The following is a 17981-nucleotide window of genomic DNA, read 5'->3' on the forward strand; positions in this document are numbered from 1 at the left end:
TCCCTTCCAGCTTTGCTGCTTACAGCCTGCTTCTCTCAATTAGGCTCATCCTGCTCCCTGTCTGCAGCTCTCCTTGGCAAATATTCTACAGCTCTGGCTTCTTTAACATCTTGAGCTCTTCGTTTTCAGAGTTTCATGTAATGGCCTCTCAGAACCTCCATGCAGGAACTCCCCTACCGTATGCCTAACCTCAGCGGCTCTCCTCCACTGTGGAGGAAGATTCCACAACCCTTTACTCATGTATCTTTCATGACTCTAAAGTCAGAAATGCATTGCCAATACTGCCAAGTTTGGCTCCCCACTTACTATGAAGCCTGGCTTCCCCCTCCTTGAATCACATTTGCAGTAGCTTTCCTTTATTGTTGCTTTTTAGGAGCAAGAAATTCTAGAGGTCTTTTTCTTTTCTCAAGTTGGAAGCTGACTGGGTGTTTTCTTGGACTAGGGGCACCTTCTCTTTATTCCAATTGAGATCAGGCCTCTCCTTATTTTCCTTATCTCTTTCAGCATAAGCAGTGACACCACCATTAAATTTCATGGTGCTTGTTCTCTCTTCAAACTGTTTTTTGTTTTGTTTTGTTTTGTTTTGCTGTATAGGCTAATATATTTGAATATTTAGTCCCCAGTTGGTGGAACTATTTAGAAAGGATTAGAAAGGTGTGACCTTATTGGAAGAGGTGTGTCACTGGGGGCTGGACCTTGAGATTTCAAAAACCCATACCATTCCTAGTTAGCTCTCTGTCTATCTTCCCCTGCTTGTGATAAGGATATAAGCGCTCAGTAACTGCTCTAGCCCATGCCTGTCTGCTGCCGTGCTCCCCACCATGATAGTCATGGACTCACCCTTTGAAACTGTAAGTGCCAATAAACTCTTTATTTTAAAAGTTGTCTTGGTCATTGCGTCTTTTCGCACCAATAGAAAAATAGCTAAGACACACACTTGCTCTTTTTTACTGTATATCTGCTTAAGAGTGATTACTAATAGCCATACCACATTGTCGATATATGCTTGTCTTGAAATCTCTGCCAAAGAAATCAGTCTATTATTTTTCAGCTTAATCTCAGGCAAATTCTTAGGACAAGGGCAGTAAAGCAGCCATATTCTTTGACAGAATATCATGAGAATGGTCTCTAGCCTAGATGTTAATACTGTTCCCCTCTGACATCTTGAGTCAGGCCTCCGTAGTCCACACTGCTCTCGGCACTACTGCCTTCCGAGCTCTTACTAGGATGTTCCACTAAGCTCCGTTGACAGCATTCAAACCAAGGTCTCAACGTTTTCCACATTGCTCAAAAAACCACATGGTCATATTCAAACCACCATGCTTGTTATTATACCTCACACTTTCCTTCAGGCCATGAAAGTGTATGGTGTAAAGTACTATCCTGTAGTAAACTAGTGCCAAGTCAAAGAATAGAAAGATGTCAATGTCAATCAAACAATGGTTCTCTTTGTTTGCCTGATCAGTTGTTGCCATCTGGATTCTGTAAGTTTTGAGTTGAATATCTACTATACTAAGGAGCTCAAAATATACTTGTTTAATCAATGTTAACTGTTTAAATAATGTCAGTGAGAATAAGAAGAAAATGTTCTATCTAGCACTTGTAGTTTAATGAGTGGGCATATTGATATAGACTCATTGTCACATTGGAAAATTTGGAGAAGTTAGCAGACTAGGGACAGTAAAGTGCTTGTTATACAAGTAGGTGGACTTGAGTTGGAATGGCCAGCATCCATATCAAAAATCTCAGTATAGGGACCTACACCTATAATCCTAGCTCCGAGTAGGCAGAGACCAGACGAACTCTGTTGCTCCCTGGCTAGGTAGTCTTCTTTTAGTGAGCTCCACGTTCAGTAAGAGACCGTCTCCAAAAATAAGGTAGAGTGCAACAGAGGAAAACATGTGAGACTGACCTGTGCCTTCCACTCACACACACAGAAGCATATGCATCATGTGGACACTCAAGAAATACATATATATACACATAGAATTCACATATAAAGTGAAAATAGGACTTGAAATAGAACTGTGTTGCTGCATGTGGTGGTGCATATCTTTAATCCCAGCACTTGGAAGCAAAGGCAGGGGAATCTCTTTTTGAGTTCAAGGCCAGCCTGGTCTACAGAGCAAGTCCCAGGACAGCCAGAATTACACAGAGAAACTCTGTCTTGAAAAATAAAACACAAACAAAAAGCAGCAAACAACAACAACAGAAAGGAAAGAAGGAAGAGAGAAAAGGAACTGTGTTTATATTTATACTGTGTTCTCTCATCTGTTAAGTGTCCTTTATTTCTTAGAAGTAAAGTCATAGTGCATTTACTTATCTTGGTTAGGGTTTCTATTACTGTGAGAGACACCATGATCATGGCAACGTGTATAAATAAAACATTTAATTGGGTGGCTTAAAGTTTCAGACGTTTAGTCCATTATCATCATGATGGGACATGGTGACACACACACAGGCAGACATGGTGCTGGAGAAGGAGCTGAGAATTCTACATCTAGATCCGCAGGCAGCAAGAATAGTCTAAGTGCCACTAGGCCTGATTTGAGCTTCTGAGACCCCAAAGCCTGCCCCCAGTGACACACCTATTCCAGCAAGGGCATACCTCCTAATAGTGACACTCCCTGTGATCATATGGGGGCATTTTCTTTCAAACCTCCACACATAAAAAGAAATAAAACCAAACTTTAAATGACATGACTTCATTATTGTATGGCAGAAATAAAGTTTCCTTATGCTTACCATATTTTCTTTGTCCATCCTCTGTTGTTGGGCACTAGGTTGGCTTTATAACATCTGTTACAATAAATAGATGTGCAGGTGTCTCTGTATGTGTCTTGCTTCTCTCTCTCTCTCTCTCTCTCTCTCTCTCTCTCTCTCTCTCTCTCTCTCTCTCTCTCTCTCTCTCTCTCTCTGTGTGTGTGTGTGTATGTGTGTGTATGTGTGTCCATGCATGTACATTTGGTAGTGTGCTCAATTGCTCTCTCATTAAAAAACCCTATTTTGTGGTTTGGGTATTGAGCTTTGAGTGGTAGACGCTAAGGAAGCACTCTACCACTGAGCTACATACCCGACCCTCCACCAGATTTTGTTGAGACAGGTTACTTACTGAACTTGAAACTTATCCATTTATCTAGATCCACTTGCACACAAGCTCTAGGGATTCTTGTGTCTCCACACACCCAGTATTGGGCTTCCGGACACTCAGAGCCAAGCCTGCTTTTCCATGGTGCTAGGAATCAACTCTCAGGTCCTGTTTATAGCAGGCCCTTTACCAACTAGAGCTTTCACTCCAGCCTAGAGTCTCATAGTTTCTCTTCAGGGTTTTTTGTTTCTTTGTTGTTTTGTTTTTTCGAGACAGGGTTTCTCTGTGTAGCTTTGCGCCTTTCCTGGATCTCGCTCTGTAGACCAGGCTGGCCTCAAACTCACAAAGATCCGCTTGCCTCTGCCTCCCGAGTGCTGGGATTAAAGGTATGCGCCACCACCGCCCGGCCCTCTCTTCAGGGTTTTGAAGTTTTATTGTACAGATCTTTTACTTCCTTTCTAAGGTTTGCTCCAAACCTTATTTTAGTTTTATTTATTTTTGCTTATCTATGCAGTTGAAAGATTAATTCTGATTTTTCTAAGCAGATATAACTATTTGGTATATAGGAAGGCTACTGAATTCTTTTTATTAATTTTGTATCCAATCAGCTTCTAATATTTTGAAATCTTTTCCTATTTGTTTCCCTTTTATTTCCTGCTTATGTCTTTTTGATCTAAGTAAAACTGTAAATACTGTATTGAATAAACACAAGTAGGAAAAGTGACCCTCTGCCTTGTTTCTGATTTTAGTAGAAATGCCTAGTGTGATAATGACTTTAGGATTCTAGTTTATTGCCGTTAATATATTGAAATATGCTCCTTCTATCCCTAGTCTCTTCCTGGCTTTTGTCAAGAGGGCATGTTGAATTTTGTCAAAAGCCTTCCCTGAATCCACTGAGATGATCTTGTCATTCCTGTCTCAGAGTCATTATGTGATTGTATGACATTTATTGATATATGTATGTTGAAACATTTCTGTGTTTTTGTAATGAAATCAACGTGACCATGGCACACTACCTTTTTGTGTGTTCTTGAATTAGATTTGCAAGCTTTTATTGAGAAATTTTGTATCTATGTTCATCGGAGTTTGTATGTTCATCACAGAGTTTGGTCTATATGTGTCTTTATTTTGTTTTGGTATTTGGGGGAAAACAAACTTCAAAAAAGGTTGGTAGCATCTGTTTTTGTTTTTTAATGTTTTATAGACTGGTTTTAGAAGCAATTGGTGTTCTCTTTTAAAGGTCTGATAGAATTCAGCAGTGAATATATCTGGACATGGCTTTTTAATTTTTATGTCTTAACTGCTTCAAAATTATTGCTTTTTATAGTTCTGTTTAAAAATGTTCATTGTTTCTTGGTTTAACTTTGTTTGATAGGCCATGTGTGTAGAAATTGATCCATTTCTTTTAAATTTTCTAGTTTTTTTGAATATGAATCTTTAAGTTGTGTAATGCCAGATACATAAGATCTTTATCTACATCTCTAACGTTAATGTCAGTCTTTGTTTTTGGTAATTTAGCAAATGGTTTATTTGTTAATCTTATTTATCTTTTCAATGTACCAACAATGAATTTTTTTTCATTTGTATTTCATTAATTTCTACCGTTCTTATTTTTTATTTTTTCTATCTATTGGTTTTGGGTTTGGCTTGTTGTTTTTCCAAGGCCTTTAGGTACATCATTATTTGACCTCTCTGTTCATTTAAATGTAAACAGTGGTTTGTAAGTTTGATTCCCTGGTCTTATTACTTAATTGTGAAATCAAGACCATTAACATTCCGAGTTGTATTGAATGGGTTTCTGTAGTGTGGTGGTTATTTCATTAGCTTCACAGAGTTGTTACTGAAAGAGATGTGTTCATTCCTGTCATATTGTGAACTTTATAGTGTGTTTCTGTTTTCCTATACCATGTTTGCTTTAGGATAGTTTATTCTTTCCCGTAGCCTCATAGATGTATTTATCTTTCTTTCCAGGATAAAGGGTTCCTTCCATTATCTTTTGTAGAGCTGGCTTAGAGGCCCCACATTCTTTTTTTACCTTGTTTTTCTTGTGGAAACTTTTCTCTCTTTCACTTGTGAGATGTAGTTTTGTTGGGTATAATAGTCTGGGTTGTAATTACTGTCTTTCAGAGCTTATAAAGCATAATTCCAAGCTTTCCTGGTATTTTTGTTATTGATATTTTGGTTTTGCCTCCACATTCATGGTTTAATAAGGACTTTTTTATTTTGAGAGATAAAATCCCCAATAAGGCTGTTGACAAAAGTAATCCATATTATAAACTTTTAAAAAAACATAAGACTCTTATAGTATTTCCTAGAAGATTTATTTGTTAGGGAAACAACTATTGAAATCATGTATGAATGGAGACAGTTGAACCCCTTCCATAACAGGCAAATACTTTGGATATAGTTGTTAAAAATTATTTATCTTTTCATTGATAAGCCGGGCGGTGGTGGCGCACGCCTTTAATCCCAGCACTCGGGAGGCAGAGCCAGGCGGATCTCTGTGAGTTCGAGGCCAGCCTGGTCTCCAAAGCGAGTTCCAGGAAAGGCGCAAAGCTACACAGAGAAACCCTGTCTCGAAAAAAAAAAACCAAAAAAAAAAAAATTATTTATCTTTTCATTGATAAGTAATAAAGAGGTATCAAAATAAAGCAAAAATTACAGGGTATAAGCAGATTTTTTGTCAGGACTGTCAGCTCCCCAGTAATGACACAGAGACTTCTTATTAATTATGAAAGCTTAGCCGATAGCTTAGGCTTATTTTTAATTAGCTGTATAACTTAAATTAACCCATTTCTATTAAGTTACTTTCTGCCTCGTGGCTTTATTAACTTATTTTCATGGTGCCCGTCTTGCTTGCTCAGCGTCCCTGGTGTCTCCTTTTTTCCTCCCAGTGTTCTCTGTGCCTGACTATTGGCTGTTCAGCTTTTTATTAAACCAGTCAGTGACACATCTTCACAGTGTACAAAAAGATTATTCTACAACCACAGAGTATCTTAGTCACTGTTCTGTTGCTATGAAGAGGTCCTGTGATCAAGGCAACTCTTAGAAGAGAAAACATTTAATTGGCGACTTGCTTATAGTTTCAAAGTTAGTCCATGATCATCATCCAGGGAGCATGGTGGCATGTAGGCAGGTGCTGGAGCAGTAGTTGAGAGCTACATCCTAATTTGTAGGCAGAGACACACAGACTGACTGAATGAATGAATGACTGGGCCTGGCTTGGGCATCTGAAACCTCAAAGCCCACTCCCAGTGACATACTTCTTCCAACTAGGCCACACCTCCTAATCCTTCTAATCTTTTCAAATAGTACCACTCCCTGGTGAAATACCATTCAAATATATGAGCCTGTGGGGGCTATACTTATTCAAACCACCACACAGGGTAATATAACAAAACTACTAACGGGTATCAAAGGAAGTGAAAATAGAAATAAACACAGGGTAATTATGAATCAACTCACACAGACAAGACAAGAAGAGGAGGAACAGGGAGAAATGCTAATAATGCTGATGACGGGTCTGCATGTTTGCCCTGTTCCAGGAGAACCTATTTTTGTTGTTTTTGTTTTATCTGGGGCTGTTCCTTCTTAATAGCCTGAAGGTAATGACCTTTAAACTTTCTAGACATAAAAGATTCCTGTTGTCCACTCTTAGAACTAAAGTCACTTTTACTCATTCATGATGTATTTCCTGATACATGATAACATTTAGAGGGCACCACAACACACAAGTGGAAGAAGGTATGGTGGCTTATATTCTGTCATAATAATCTCCCTGAAAGTTATAGTCCAAGTGAAATGAGGAGCTGACTAGAGGGACAGAAGAGTGTTCTGACACTGAGCAGCCCATCCATCTACCCCGCAGATCCTTATACAGGTGCTTTACCTCAGTTCACTTTTGCCTTGCAGCCAGATTATTATCTAAACCTAGTCAGAAATCATTCTGCCATCCTCATCTTCCTTAGCAGCCCAGGCATTTCTTTTGTTACCCTAATATGTAGTTTTATGTCTAAATTTATGCATATTCTTCTTTCTATGGAAACTTCATTGACATCAAGAATAAGCTTGATTTATGTGGATTTATACTGCAAGGGACTATCCGTTCTCAGTCATTCTTTGATACTTTTAGACTGTAAACTGTTTGCTTGGGACATTCCCAGGATCAAATTGAAAACATTGTACCTGTGTTTGTGTCTTAGTTTTGGCGCTGTTTCTGTAGCAGTAAAGATATGTTGTGCTCATTAGTTATCAGACTCTAAGCTAGAAAGTTTCCTGATCCATTTGAGCTTAAATGGAGAACTTGGGAAGAGTGGAAGGAGATAATTCAATTCCTTTATGTCTCCAAGCAGTAAATTAGTATTGTTTTTGCAGTCATTTAAATTTTTTTCATTGAAATGCAGATTATGTCAAGGAAAAAGTTCCTTGAAATAAAATGCCAGTGTTTTGTTAAGGGCTCACACTTTATTATGTATTGCTTCTACCTGTTTGTACAATTTCAGAAGTGTTGGCTAGATTATATGGGAAGAAACTTTGCTTTTTCAAGTGTTAACTGATAGCTTGTAGCTTTTCAAAACATTTGACTGTTGTAAGATGTCAGTCATTTGATTATGACAGGGATGTGTTTCAGTGGTAGAGCGTCTTCCTAGCACATACAGGTTGACTCTGAAAGCACCATCCCCTAACTTTCAGAGAGACCTAGAAGGGGAAAATGAACTAGTGATGATTTTCCAGGTAGTTAGTTTTTAAAAGTTATTTATTTATTTATTCCCGAGACAAGGTTTTCTGTGTTCTTTTGGTGCCTGTCCTAGATCTTGCTCTGTAGACCAGGCTGTAGACCAGATTGGCCTCGAATTCACACAGATCCACCTGGCTCTGCCTCCTGAGTGCTGGGATTAAAGGTGTGTGCCACCACCGCCAGGCTTAAAAGTTTTTTTTTAAGATTGATTTATTTTATGTTACATATGTGTGTGTTGCCTGCATCCATGTTTATCCACCATGTATGTGGCCTACAGATGGTTGTGAATCACTTCAAATAAAGGAAATAAAATAGTAGACAAGTAGGTAGATAGATAGATACATACATACATACATACATTATATACATATATGCATAGATAGGTATAGCATGATTTGTGAAAGCAACTGTAAAACAAAATAGCCTATATGTGTCACTTGAGAAATGAATTACTATCAATTGGGGAAATTGGTGCATTGCAATTATATGTTGATAAATAAAAACATCACAGAAATGTATTGAAATATGAAGTGCCCTGTGTTAGACTTCAAGGCCAGGGAATCTTCTTTTCGTTTGTGTTTACAGTGACTATATAGCTTTAAAAAATAATTAAAAACTTCACATTGAATCAAGAATATAGGCCAGATCAAAGTTTCTAAAATGCCTTTCCAATTACATCATTTTCCCCATGTCAAGGAACAGTGGTAAAGGAACAGTGAGTTGAAAACTCTGATGACTCAACCTCAGATACAAAAATTAATTTGTAAAATAATCAAAATCAATCTTCTGTAGTTATTAAAGGGGACCCATTATATCATTGAAGCAAATAGAACTCAATAGAGTTATCTTCATACAGGACAACAGTGTTGAATTTCTTTCATTTGGTCTTCTTGGTATAAGTTTAGCTATTGCTACTACAATAAAAACTTCACTGTTACCATATGAATCTACCTTTATCATTGCTTCTCAGTGGTGACCCACCAGCCTTTTACAACACGGTCAGTACATTATACCATTTAATGCTCAGCATAGCTTCATCAGTTAGGTTTCATCCAGTATTGACTAAGGCTTCAGACCTGGTCACTGAAACTTAGTCAGCTGAATTCCCTTTTTTGTCAGAAGTAGTGGAGCTAGGGCTTAGCATGTCTGTGTCTGCTAAATCCTAGAGTATGTCTTTCAATTACTCCAACATTATTTTTCCTTTCTTGGGAGGTACTGGGAGGAAGAAAGGGTTTATTTGTCTTACACTTCCTCATAACACTATTCATCAGTGAAGTAAGTCAGGACAGGAACTCAAACAGGGAAGGAACTTGGGGGCAGGAACTGATGCAAAGGCCATGGAGGGGTGCTGCTTACTGGCTTGCTCCACATGGCTTGCTCAGCCTGCTTTCTTTTAGAATCCAGGACCACCAGCCCAGGGATGGCACCACCCACAATAGGCTGAGTCCTTGCCCATCAGTCACTACTACAGCCTGATCTTATGGAGGCATTTTCTTAATTGAGGTTCCCTCATCTCAGATAACGTTAGCTTGTGTTAAGTCAACATATAACTAGTCAGCACATTTGTCCTCCACCCAACCTGTTCCACTGTCCTTGGTCATGGTGGCCATGCTCATAATGTCGCCACCTTAAGATTTGAGAGCAGCTGTTGGAGTGACTATAACTTAATAAAAGCAATACATAAAGGGTACTGCTATTTACTGACAGGTAGTTGTATTTTGCTAAAATAACTATTTATGGAATTGTAACATCCTTTCTGTAAAGAGAAAAACTATTTTAACTTGCATTGAGTTTACCATAGTATTCCTGATGAGCTGAGGTCACTGTTATGGTTGTGAGTGGTACTTAGATTCTTAGATATCCAAAAAAGAAATATGCGGTAGGAGTTTTAAAATAGTACATATACATATTTAAACATTTTTTGCTCTGCTGTTTTTCTCTTTCAGTTATCTAGAAAAGTACGAGAAAGTTCATCATTTTGGGGAAGATGATGATGAGGTACCACCAGGCAATCCAAAGCCACAGCTTCCTATTGGTGCAATTCCATCTTCCTACAATTACCAGCAACACAGTGTGTCAGGTAAATATCACATGAAATTAGCTGGGCATAGGCCCAGAGGTTTGAATTGGGAAGTAGAGATCATCCATTGAGTTAGTCCATACTTTGCACACGTGCAGGCTTAAGGCATTGGAGAAATGGAACTTTCACAGCTTGGCTTTACTTGGTATTAGAGCCCTTGGCTTCAGATTATAGAAGGAAGTTTCAGAGTATTTTCAAGTAAAATTTCTTACTGATTGTAAACAGTTTTCATTATTAGCTGATCATGAGTTTATCCTGATTTTAGCCACCAAAATGAGAAGAGAAAGGTCCATTTAAAATTAGAGAAACTCACCAGGTAGTTGTGGCACATGCCTTTAATCCAGCACTCTTTCTGAAGCAGAGGTAGGTGGACCTCTGACTTCAAGGACAGCCAGGGCTACACAAAGAAACCCTGTCTCAGAAAACAAAAAAAAACAAAACAAAACAACAACAACAAAGATTAGAGAAGCTCAACTCAGTTAAGATAAACCTGGGCTCAGAGGAATGGAGGGAAGTAGCAAGTGTTAGGGAAGGCAAGAACCTTTCTATGAAGTCTGCTACATTTCCTACAATTGCTGTAGTATATACTAAAATGTCAGGAATGTTCTGAGTTATTCTATAACTTCCTAATACAATATTAAAGGATTTTTTTCATTCAAGTGGTGTCATTATAAAAAAACACTGTAGCTACAAAGAGATGCACTGGATTAGGAAATAATTATCTTGAAAGTCTGATAAAGAGATTGGAATAGAGCTGATGGAGGCTTTAGTTTTCAGTTTTGGGAAGATGAGCTGGAGACATGTGGATCAGTGTATTTGACATTTGGTCTACACAAAGCAAGGGATACTTACCAAAATTGTATTGTGTTCTTTACAAAAAATGCAGTTTTATTCATTTACTACAGTTAGGCATTGGTACCAGTGTCAATCTCTAATGGGTAGCCCTTTGATTTAATCTGGTTCATTGTGCACTGTTTCAGTTCTTACATTTTATTTTCACATCTATTTCCAAAGTTTCTTTCATGTTGGTTTTGTCTCTATTTCTTCCCAAATGAGTAATAACTGAAGAAATAGAGTTTCTTCTTAATATCTATGATTCTGTTGGAAGAGGCTTCGTCATGTGCCTTTATAAACAACGGAGATGAGGGAGGAGCTGTGAAGGCAAACCTTAAATGTGCTGGGAGTCCTGCCTTCAGCTGCCTGCCCTGATGTCACTGATGAGGAATTACAAGCTGTAAGCTGAGACAAACCCAGCTTTCCTCCCCAGATTGCTTTGGGTGATGGTGTTTGAACATAGTAAGAGGAAGCAAACCGAGACAGTCTCTTCTCGTTCCTTTGTTTTTGAGACAGGGTTTTGCTCTGCAGCCGTGCTTGACTTGAAGTTATGATCCTCCTCCCTCAGTCTCCTGAGTGGTAGATTACAGCAGTGTGTCACCACACCCTGCTGTCTACTTGGTTAAATTATATTCCCTAGCCCTGTCTAATGAACATGGATTAGCTTTCTTTTACTACAACATTTTAGCTTTAAGAAAGGAGTGAAGTGTTCTTTGGCATCTTTGGAAGCCCGTGCTGAAACTCTAGTGGAGCTAGATATGCTCAGAAACCTGCAGCAGTAGCTAAGCCACATACTGTAGAAATGGAAGCCTCACCAACCTGTTAGAATGTCTAGTGTTTTGATATAATGTATCTTGTAACCAGTCTTTCTCTGTCCTGCCTGTCAGTTCCCAAATAGCCAAAGGGAGACTTCTTATTAATTATGAAAGCTCAGCCTTAGCTTAGGCTTATTTCTAACTAGCTTTCATATCTTAAATTAACCCATATTTTTTAATTTATGTTCTTCCACACACTCGTTGTTCATTATGCCCATCCTAGTTATTCCATGTCTGGCTGGCGACTCTCTCTTTCTTCTTCCCAGCGCTCTCTCTGTCCAGAAGTTCCACCTATACCTCTTGCCTGGCTATTCGTCATTTAGCTTTTTATTAAACCAATCACAGTGACACATCTTCACACAGTGTAAAGGAATATTCCACAACAGTATCTACTTCGTTGTAATGGGAATCTGGATAGTTGTGTCTTAGATATATCTTAGTTGACAAAGGGATTCTTAGGAAGGAAGGAACAAAGAGCTTTCTCTTCAGATTGCAAAATACCTACTTCGCACTGAAAAGAGATGGTGTTTCAGAGCAACGTTTATGAATTTTAAAGTGCTTTTTATTTTTATTGAAATAGATATTGCAACTTCGTGATGTTATTATACAAATGATCATGATTATCATCAATATGAAAGCCCTTCACTGATGATTCTTTTTAAGTTGTCAGTAGGAAAGTTGAGTAAACTCCATTATGTTTTTGTTTCGGGGTATGTGTGTGTGTGTGTGTGTGTGTGTGTGTGTGTGTGTGTGTGTGAGAGAGAGAGAGAGAGAGAGAGAGAGAGAGAGAGAGAGAGAGAGAGAGAGAGAGAGAGAAATATATTCCCAAATGGAATTACCTAATGATTAATTAAGACTGTTTCAGAAATTTTATTTAGGGCTAAGGCCTAAATAAAGTACTCAAGGACAGAGTATTTGCTCAATATAGAAGAAGGCCTGGATCCGTTTTCCAGTATTCATAATCAATCCCAGATGTGCTAGCACATATCAGAACTCTAGCAGGCCAAGTTAGGCTGACACTGAGTTGGAAGCCTGTCTGTGCTATGTAACAAGGCCTTCTCTTAAAATATGACTGGGGTAGGACGATGACTCGGTGGTGAAAGTGCTTGCCATGAAGGCCAGAGTTTGGATCCCCAGAAGCCCACATAAGTGCATGACAGCCCACCTACAATCCCAGCATTGGAAGACAGAGATGGACTCTCTAGCCATGTGGACAAGCTCTGGGTTTGATTGAAAGACTCTTCCTGGTTGACTGAGGTAGAAGAACGATGGAGAAGATTCTTAACATCAGCCTCAGGCCTCCACTTGCCACATGCGTATCCATACATGACTATCATACATTAAGGGAACTGGTGTCTGAGTTTCCAGAGGTTATTGACTCTTCTCCCAGTCTCTTTAAATTGTGGAAAAAGTTGAGAAGTTTCTGTTTTGAGCATATGGATTATTTAACACTGATGTCAATATTTTTGTTTGAATTATGCATAGATTTTTAAGGTTTATGTGGGTGAAGGTTGCTAAGGAGCAAACCCAAGAAGGCTTTCTGAGTGTTAGACAAGTGTTCAATGACGGCACACCCAGCTCTTTTCTAACTGTAATGTGTGTGAAAACGTACAGACGACAACTCATTAAAATGAATAGGAGTACTGGTTTAGAGCTAGTCAGTGTTACATGGATTGTTGGTTAAATGTTCCATAATCTAACAGACATTTGGACTGCAGTTAGTCACTGCCAACGTTAATAGGAAGACCATCCCACCGAATCCCTGCAAGAGACAAACAGCCTGCCACGAGGAGTCCTCTCTTTTCTCCAAATTGAAAACAAAGAATTGGTTGCCTCAAATTTAATTTGTTAACAGTGATGCACTTCAGTAAATTTTAAATCAAGATTCTTAAAAATAAATTGCCAATCTCATTCTGAAACAACATAGCTCGTAGGGCAAGGGGAAGGAAGACTTTAAGAGCTGTGGAGCGTTGTTTTGTTAATGACATTACATTTTAGTAGTTGCCTGGGTTGGTTTGAAACACACGGACTGAAATAGGCCTTCTGTGCCAGGATTCCAGGGACTTGGGGTTATGGATGTGCACCACTCATTTTCTCTTCTGTCTATCTGTCTGTCTTTGAAAGGGGTTTGCCATGGCAGATGTGAGGTTAGATGATACCTGAGACAGTCAGTTCTCCCCATCATGTGCAATCCAGTAATCCAAACGCAAGTCATCAGACTTGGTAATAAGAACCTCTACCTGCTGAGGCGTCTTGCTAGCCCCCATCTGGATCTAATGGCCTGTATTTTGTCATACATTCTCTTTAGGAATCTTTACCAAACCTAATAGGATTAAAAGATACTTTGTATTATTCTGTTGTATAGTCAGCAAAGTTAATTGGTAAAAATGTGTAGATTCTTATTCTTCAGTAACAATTCCAAGATTATATTAACTTAAGACAGTGTGACAGATGTTTGAGTGTGAGTTCCAGGTTTATTTCCTTTCAGAGAATGTGTGATTTGACTTATTATCATCAGTAACTGTTGCAATATAGAAACATCAAAATCTGCTCCTGTATCCCTAGATATTTGTCTACTCTTTAAGGTATTTGAGAAATTCCATTCATCAAAATCATAAGAAAATAAGCTTGTGTGTGAGTCTAGGCCAGAAGTTGTCACTGGGTGTTTTCCTTAGTCACTTTCCACTTTGCATTTTGAGACAGGATTTCTGACTGAACCTGAGCTCATAGTGAGCAAGACTTGCTGGCCAGCAAGCTCCATGGATCTCCTAGTCTCTGCCTTCACAGTGCAGGATTGCAGTCATATGATACCATGGCTGTTTTGTTTTGATGCTGGGAACTTGAAAAGAGGTCCTCCTGTTTGTGCCACGAGCACTGACCAGCTGAGCCATCCCCTGTGGGCTCACTCTGCTGTGTATTATTCAATGATAAAAATTAAGTGAACTGGTTTTAAAGTGTCTTAGTCATTTGTAACTCTGTTACGCACCTCACTGTTATTAGTGATGTTCCTACAATATTTTAGAATTGAAGAGGTATCTGTTCAGATGCTGATGTTGAGCCACATATGGTAGCAAACATGTAATCTTAGCATGTGGGAGCCTCAAGCAAGAGAAATGTCAGGTCAGAACCAGTCGGTGCAGCACATTAAGACCACATCTCAAACGTACCCTCAGGAATTGTTTTTTCTATTAAATATGTAACAGAAGATTTTCACTTGTGTTTTATATAGACGATTTAGAGTTTGTTGTTACTATTATTTTAAACTTTGAAGAATGCACGTAGTTCTGAAGTATTCTGAAATGTTGGATCTGAACATTTTTCAATTCTTATTTTCTTAAACTAGTGACAGCTTTATTTGAAAAATTATCTTAGGATATTTGTCTTGGATCATGGCTGCCAAGGCCTAGACATACTATGTGTACTCTGTTTGCCCTGTGTGCCTATCTTCTAACCCTCAAAGTTTTGTTAAGTGGATGTTTTAGAATCAAGTCTCTCACAGAAAATCATGTTATTTTTCTCTAGTCATAAAAACATGAAACATAAAAATAAAAATGTACAAATTAAATTTTATCAGAATTAAAACTTCTCTTTGAAACAATAAGAACATAAGCCTGCTAGGCAGTGATGGTACACGCTTTTAATCCCAGCATTCAGGAGGCAGAGACATGTGGATCTCTGTCCAGGATAGCCAGAGAAACACAAAAAGAACACAAGCCGCTCACTAGCTGGGAATTTTTGGGGTAAAAACATTGAATAAATGATTCTTCTTCAAGATATTTAATACTTACGATAAGTGCTGGTAATGATATGAGCATGAGGAATTCTAGCATACTGCAGATGAGAGTGCAAAGTGCTGCAGCCACTGGGAAAAGTGGTTTTGCAGTTTTTCAGAAAGTTAAGCATTCAATTTGCATGTGACCCAGCACTTCTACCTCTAGATGTTTAGCCAGCAAAAATGGGTGGGTTCTCCCAGAAGTCCTTCACAGGAGTCTTTACAACAACCATATTTGTGGGTGGATATCCCAAACTAGAAACAGTAAAAATTCTCCTCATTTGGGCATGATGTACTGTGTCTAGAAAGAAATGGATTACTGATTCACATGTCAATATGGATCTCAAAAGTACTTTGTTAAATTAAAGAAAATAAACACTAAGGCCTATGTGCTATGTAATTCCACATATCTGATATTTCAAAATAAAGCAGAACCAAGGAACAAAATATAAGATCATTGGTACAATAGTGATGGTGTGGGATTGCAGCAAAAGAGCAGAATTGTTGTGTCTATGGTTGCAGTTAGAAAGATATATATATATATATATATATATATATATATATATATATATATATTAATTTGTAGGATTCTAATGCTTAAAACTATTGCTTTTACTGTTAACCTCAGTAAATCCAATGAAATAATTATTTGCTATGGTTTTGTCAGTGATGTTCAAGAAGGTAAGTGTATTTTTACATTTTAATATTTAAAAATGTGCCGGGTAGTGGTGGCACACGCCTTTAATCCCAGTACTTGGGAGGTAGAGGCAGGTGTATCTCTGTGAGTTCGAGGCCAGCCTGTTCTACAAAGCGAGTTCCAGGATAGCCAGGACTGTTACACAGAGAAACCCTGTCTCAGGAGGTGGGGGGACCAAAAAAAAAAAAAAACTTAAAAATGTAATTTTAAACAATAAGCCTGAAAAGTCAAGGAACCTGGACACTTTTAATAGACTTACAGTCTAAGGCGATGAAATAGAAGGGAAGGGGTGGGTCTGCTGTGCTCAGAAGAGAACAGCCACAGGTAGCTCACCCATGGCTAACTTACAGTTTTATTCTTGTTTTGTTGTGTTTTTCCTTTTCCTAGATTATCTACGTCAAAGTTATGGGTTATCTATGGATTTTAACTCGCCAAATGATTATAATAAACTGGTGCTTTCACTGTTATCCGGACTCCCGAATGAGGTGGACTTCGCTATTAATGTGTGCACGCTCCTATCCAATGAAAGCAAGCATGCCATGCAGCTTGAGAAGGACCCCAAAATCATCACCTTACTACTTGCTAATGCTGGGGTGTTCGATGACAGTAAGTTTTAACCAGCTTCAGATGTGGTGCTGGAAAAGGGTTAAAGCCTCCTCATGGTTCCAAATGAAAACTGTCAGGGAAACACAGTTGCTGTGTGTGTATGTATAGCACACAGTTTGTGAGAGAACTTACTGTAGTGTTTTAGAGATTTGTGGGTTTTATTTTTACCTTTAAGTAGCCAATTATTTGCAAATAAATTCCTTTTAGTGTATTTTGATTTGTATCAAGTTACAGGCTTTACAAACTATTGTATTTGGGATTATTTAGTTAATAGTGTTGGGAATTTGCCATAGACTTATTTTATGTGAGGAAAATTAACAATAGTGTAAGCATACATAAAAATTAGCTTCTGCCGTGCGGTGGTGGCTCACGCCTTTAATCCCAGCACTCGGGAGGCAGAGGCAGGCGGATCTTTGTGAGTTCAAGGCCAGCCTGGTCTAGAGAGTGAGATCCAGGAAAGACACAAAGCTACACAGAGAAACCCTGTCTCGAAAAACCAAAAAGAAAAAAAGAAAAAAATTAGCTTCTTTGTTTGAAGTATTTTCAGTTATATGAGAAAGGAACAAAGGTTGTTATTTTTGTTGTAACTTTAAATATCTGAATTTGGTAGATTTCCATCTCATTTTCATGGGGTTTTTTTGTTGTGATATTTTATTTTCTTTCAAATGCGACTCGGCACTTAATATAGAATGGAATTTGAAGTTGTTTATCCCTTTTTTGAAACCTTCAAACAAAAGCTTTGTAAAGAATATTTGTTTTCACATCAGAATAATATTAGTATAAGTCTTACTATCTAGCCATTGAATGGAATATGTGTAAATAATGAATTATAATGCATAGCATAGAAGTAACTTGATCAGTTTTTTTTTTTTTTTTTTTTTTTGGTTTTTCGAGACAGGGTTTCTCTGTGTAGCTTCATGCCTTGCACCTTTCCTGGAACTCACTTGGTAGTCCAGGCTGGCCCTGAACTCACAGAGATCCGCCTGGCTCTGCCTCCCGAGTGCTGGGATTAAAGGCGTGTGCCACCACCACCCGGCTTGATCAGTTTTGATATATGAAGACATGGCATTCTCATGTCCAGTGTATCTTCTCACCTTCTGTAAGCATATTGTCCTTGTAGTTCTGTGTTCTAGAATGTTCATTTTAACAGACACTGCCATCCACAGCTAAGACAGTGCTTTTCTCTGGGCGTGGTGGCACTCCTGAGGTGGAGGCCAAGGCAGTTGGCTCTCTCAGCTTAAGTGCAGCCATGGCTGCAGAGTGAGGCCCTGTCTCCAAAAGCTGTCAAGATAAATACAAGCACTGACAACCTGAGTGGCTGTAGGGCTTGGAAGATGGCTCAGTGACCAAA

The 17981-nt window shown here is 38.5% G+C and overlaps 1 protein-coding gene across 2 annotated transcripts in view; it reads left to right on the plus strand.

Moving 5' to 3' along the window:
- Arid2 (AT-rich interaction domain 2) overlaps positions 1-17981 on the plus strand; it is a 147813-nt gene that overhangs the window by 60003 nt on the left and 69829 nt on the right. For both annotated transcript variants that reach the window (XM_052748765.1, XM_052748766.1), the window contains exons 4-5: positions 9773-9906; positions 16412-16630. In XM_052748765.1, coding sequence (XP_052604725.1) covers positions 9773-9906; positions 16412-16630 — 353 coding nt within the window. The remainder of the gene's footprint in view (positions 1-9772; positions 9907-16411; positions 16631-17981) is intronic.

Source organism: Peromyscus californicus, unplaced genomic scaffold, assembly GCF_007827085.1.
Source record: "Peromyscus californicus insignis strain IS unplaced genomic scaffold, ASM782708v3 Scaffold_20__1_contigs__length_68692818, whole genome shotgun sequence".
NCBI classification, from domain to species: Eukaryota; Metazoa; Chordata; class Mammalia; order Rodentia; family Cricetidae; genus Peromyscus; species Peromyscus californicus.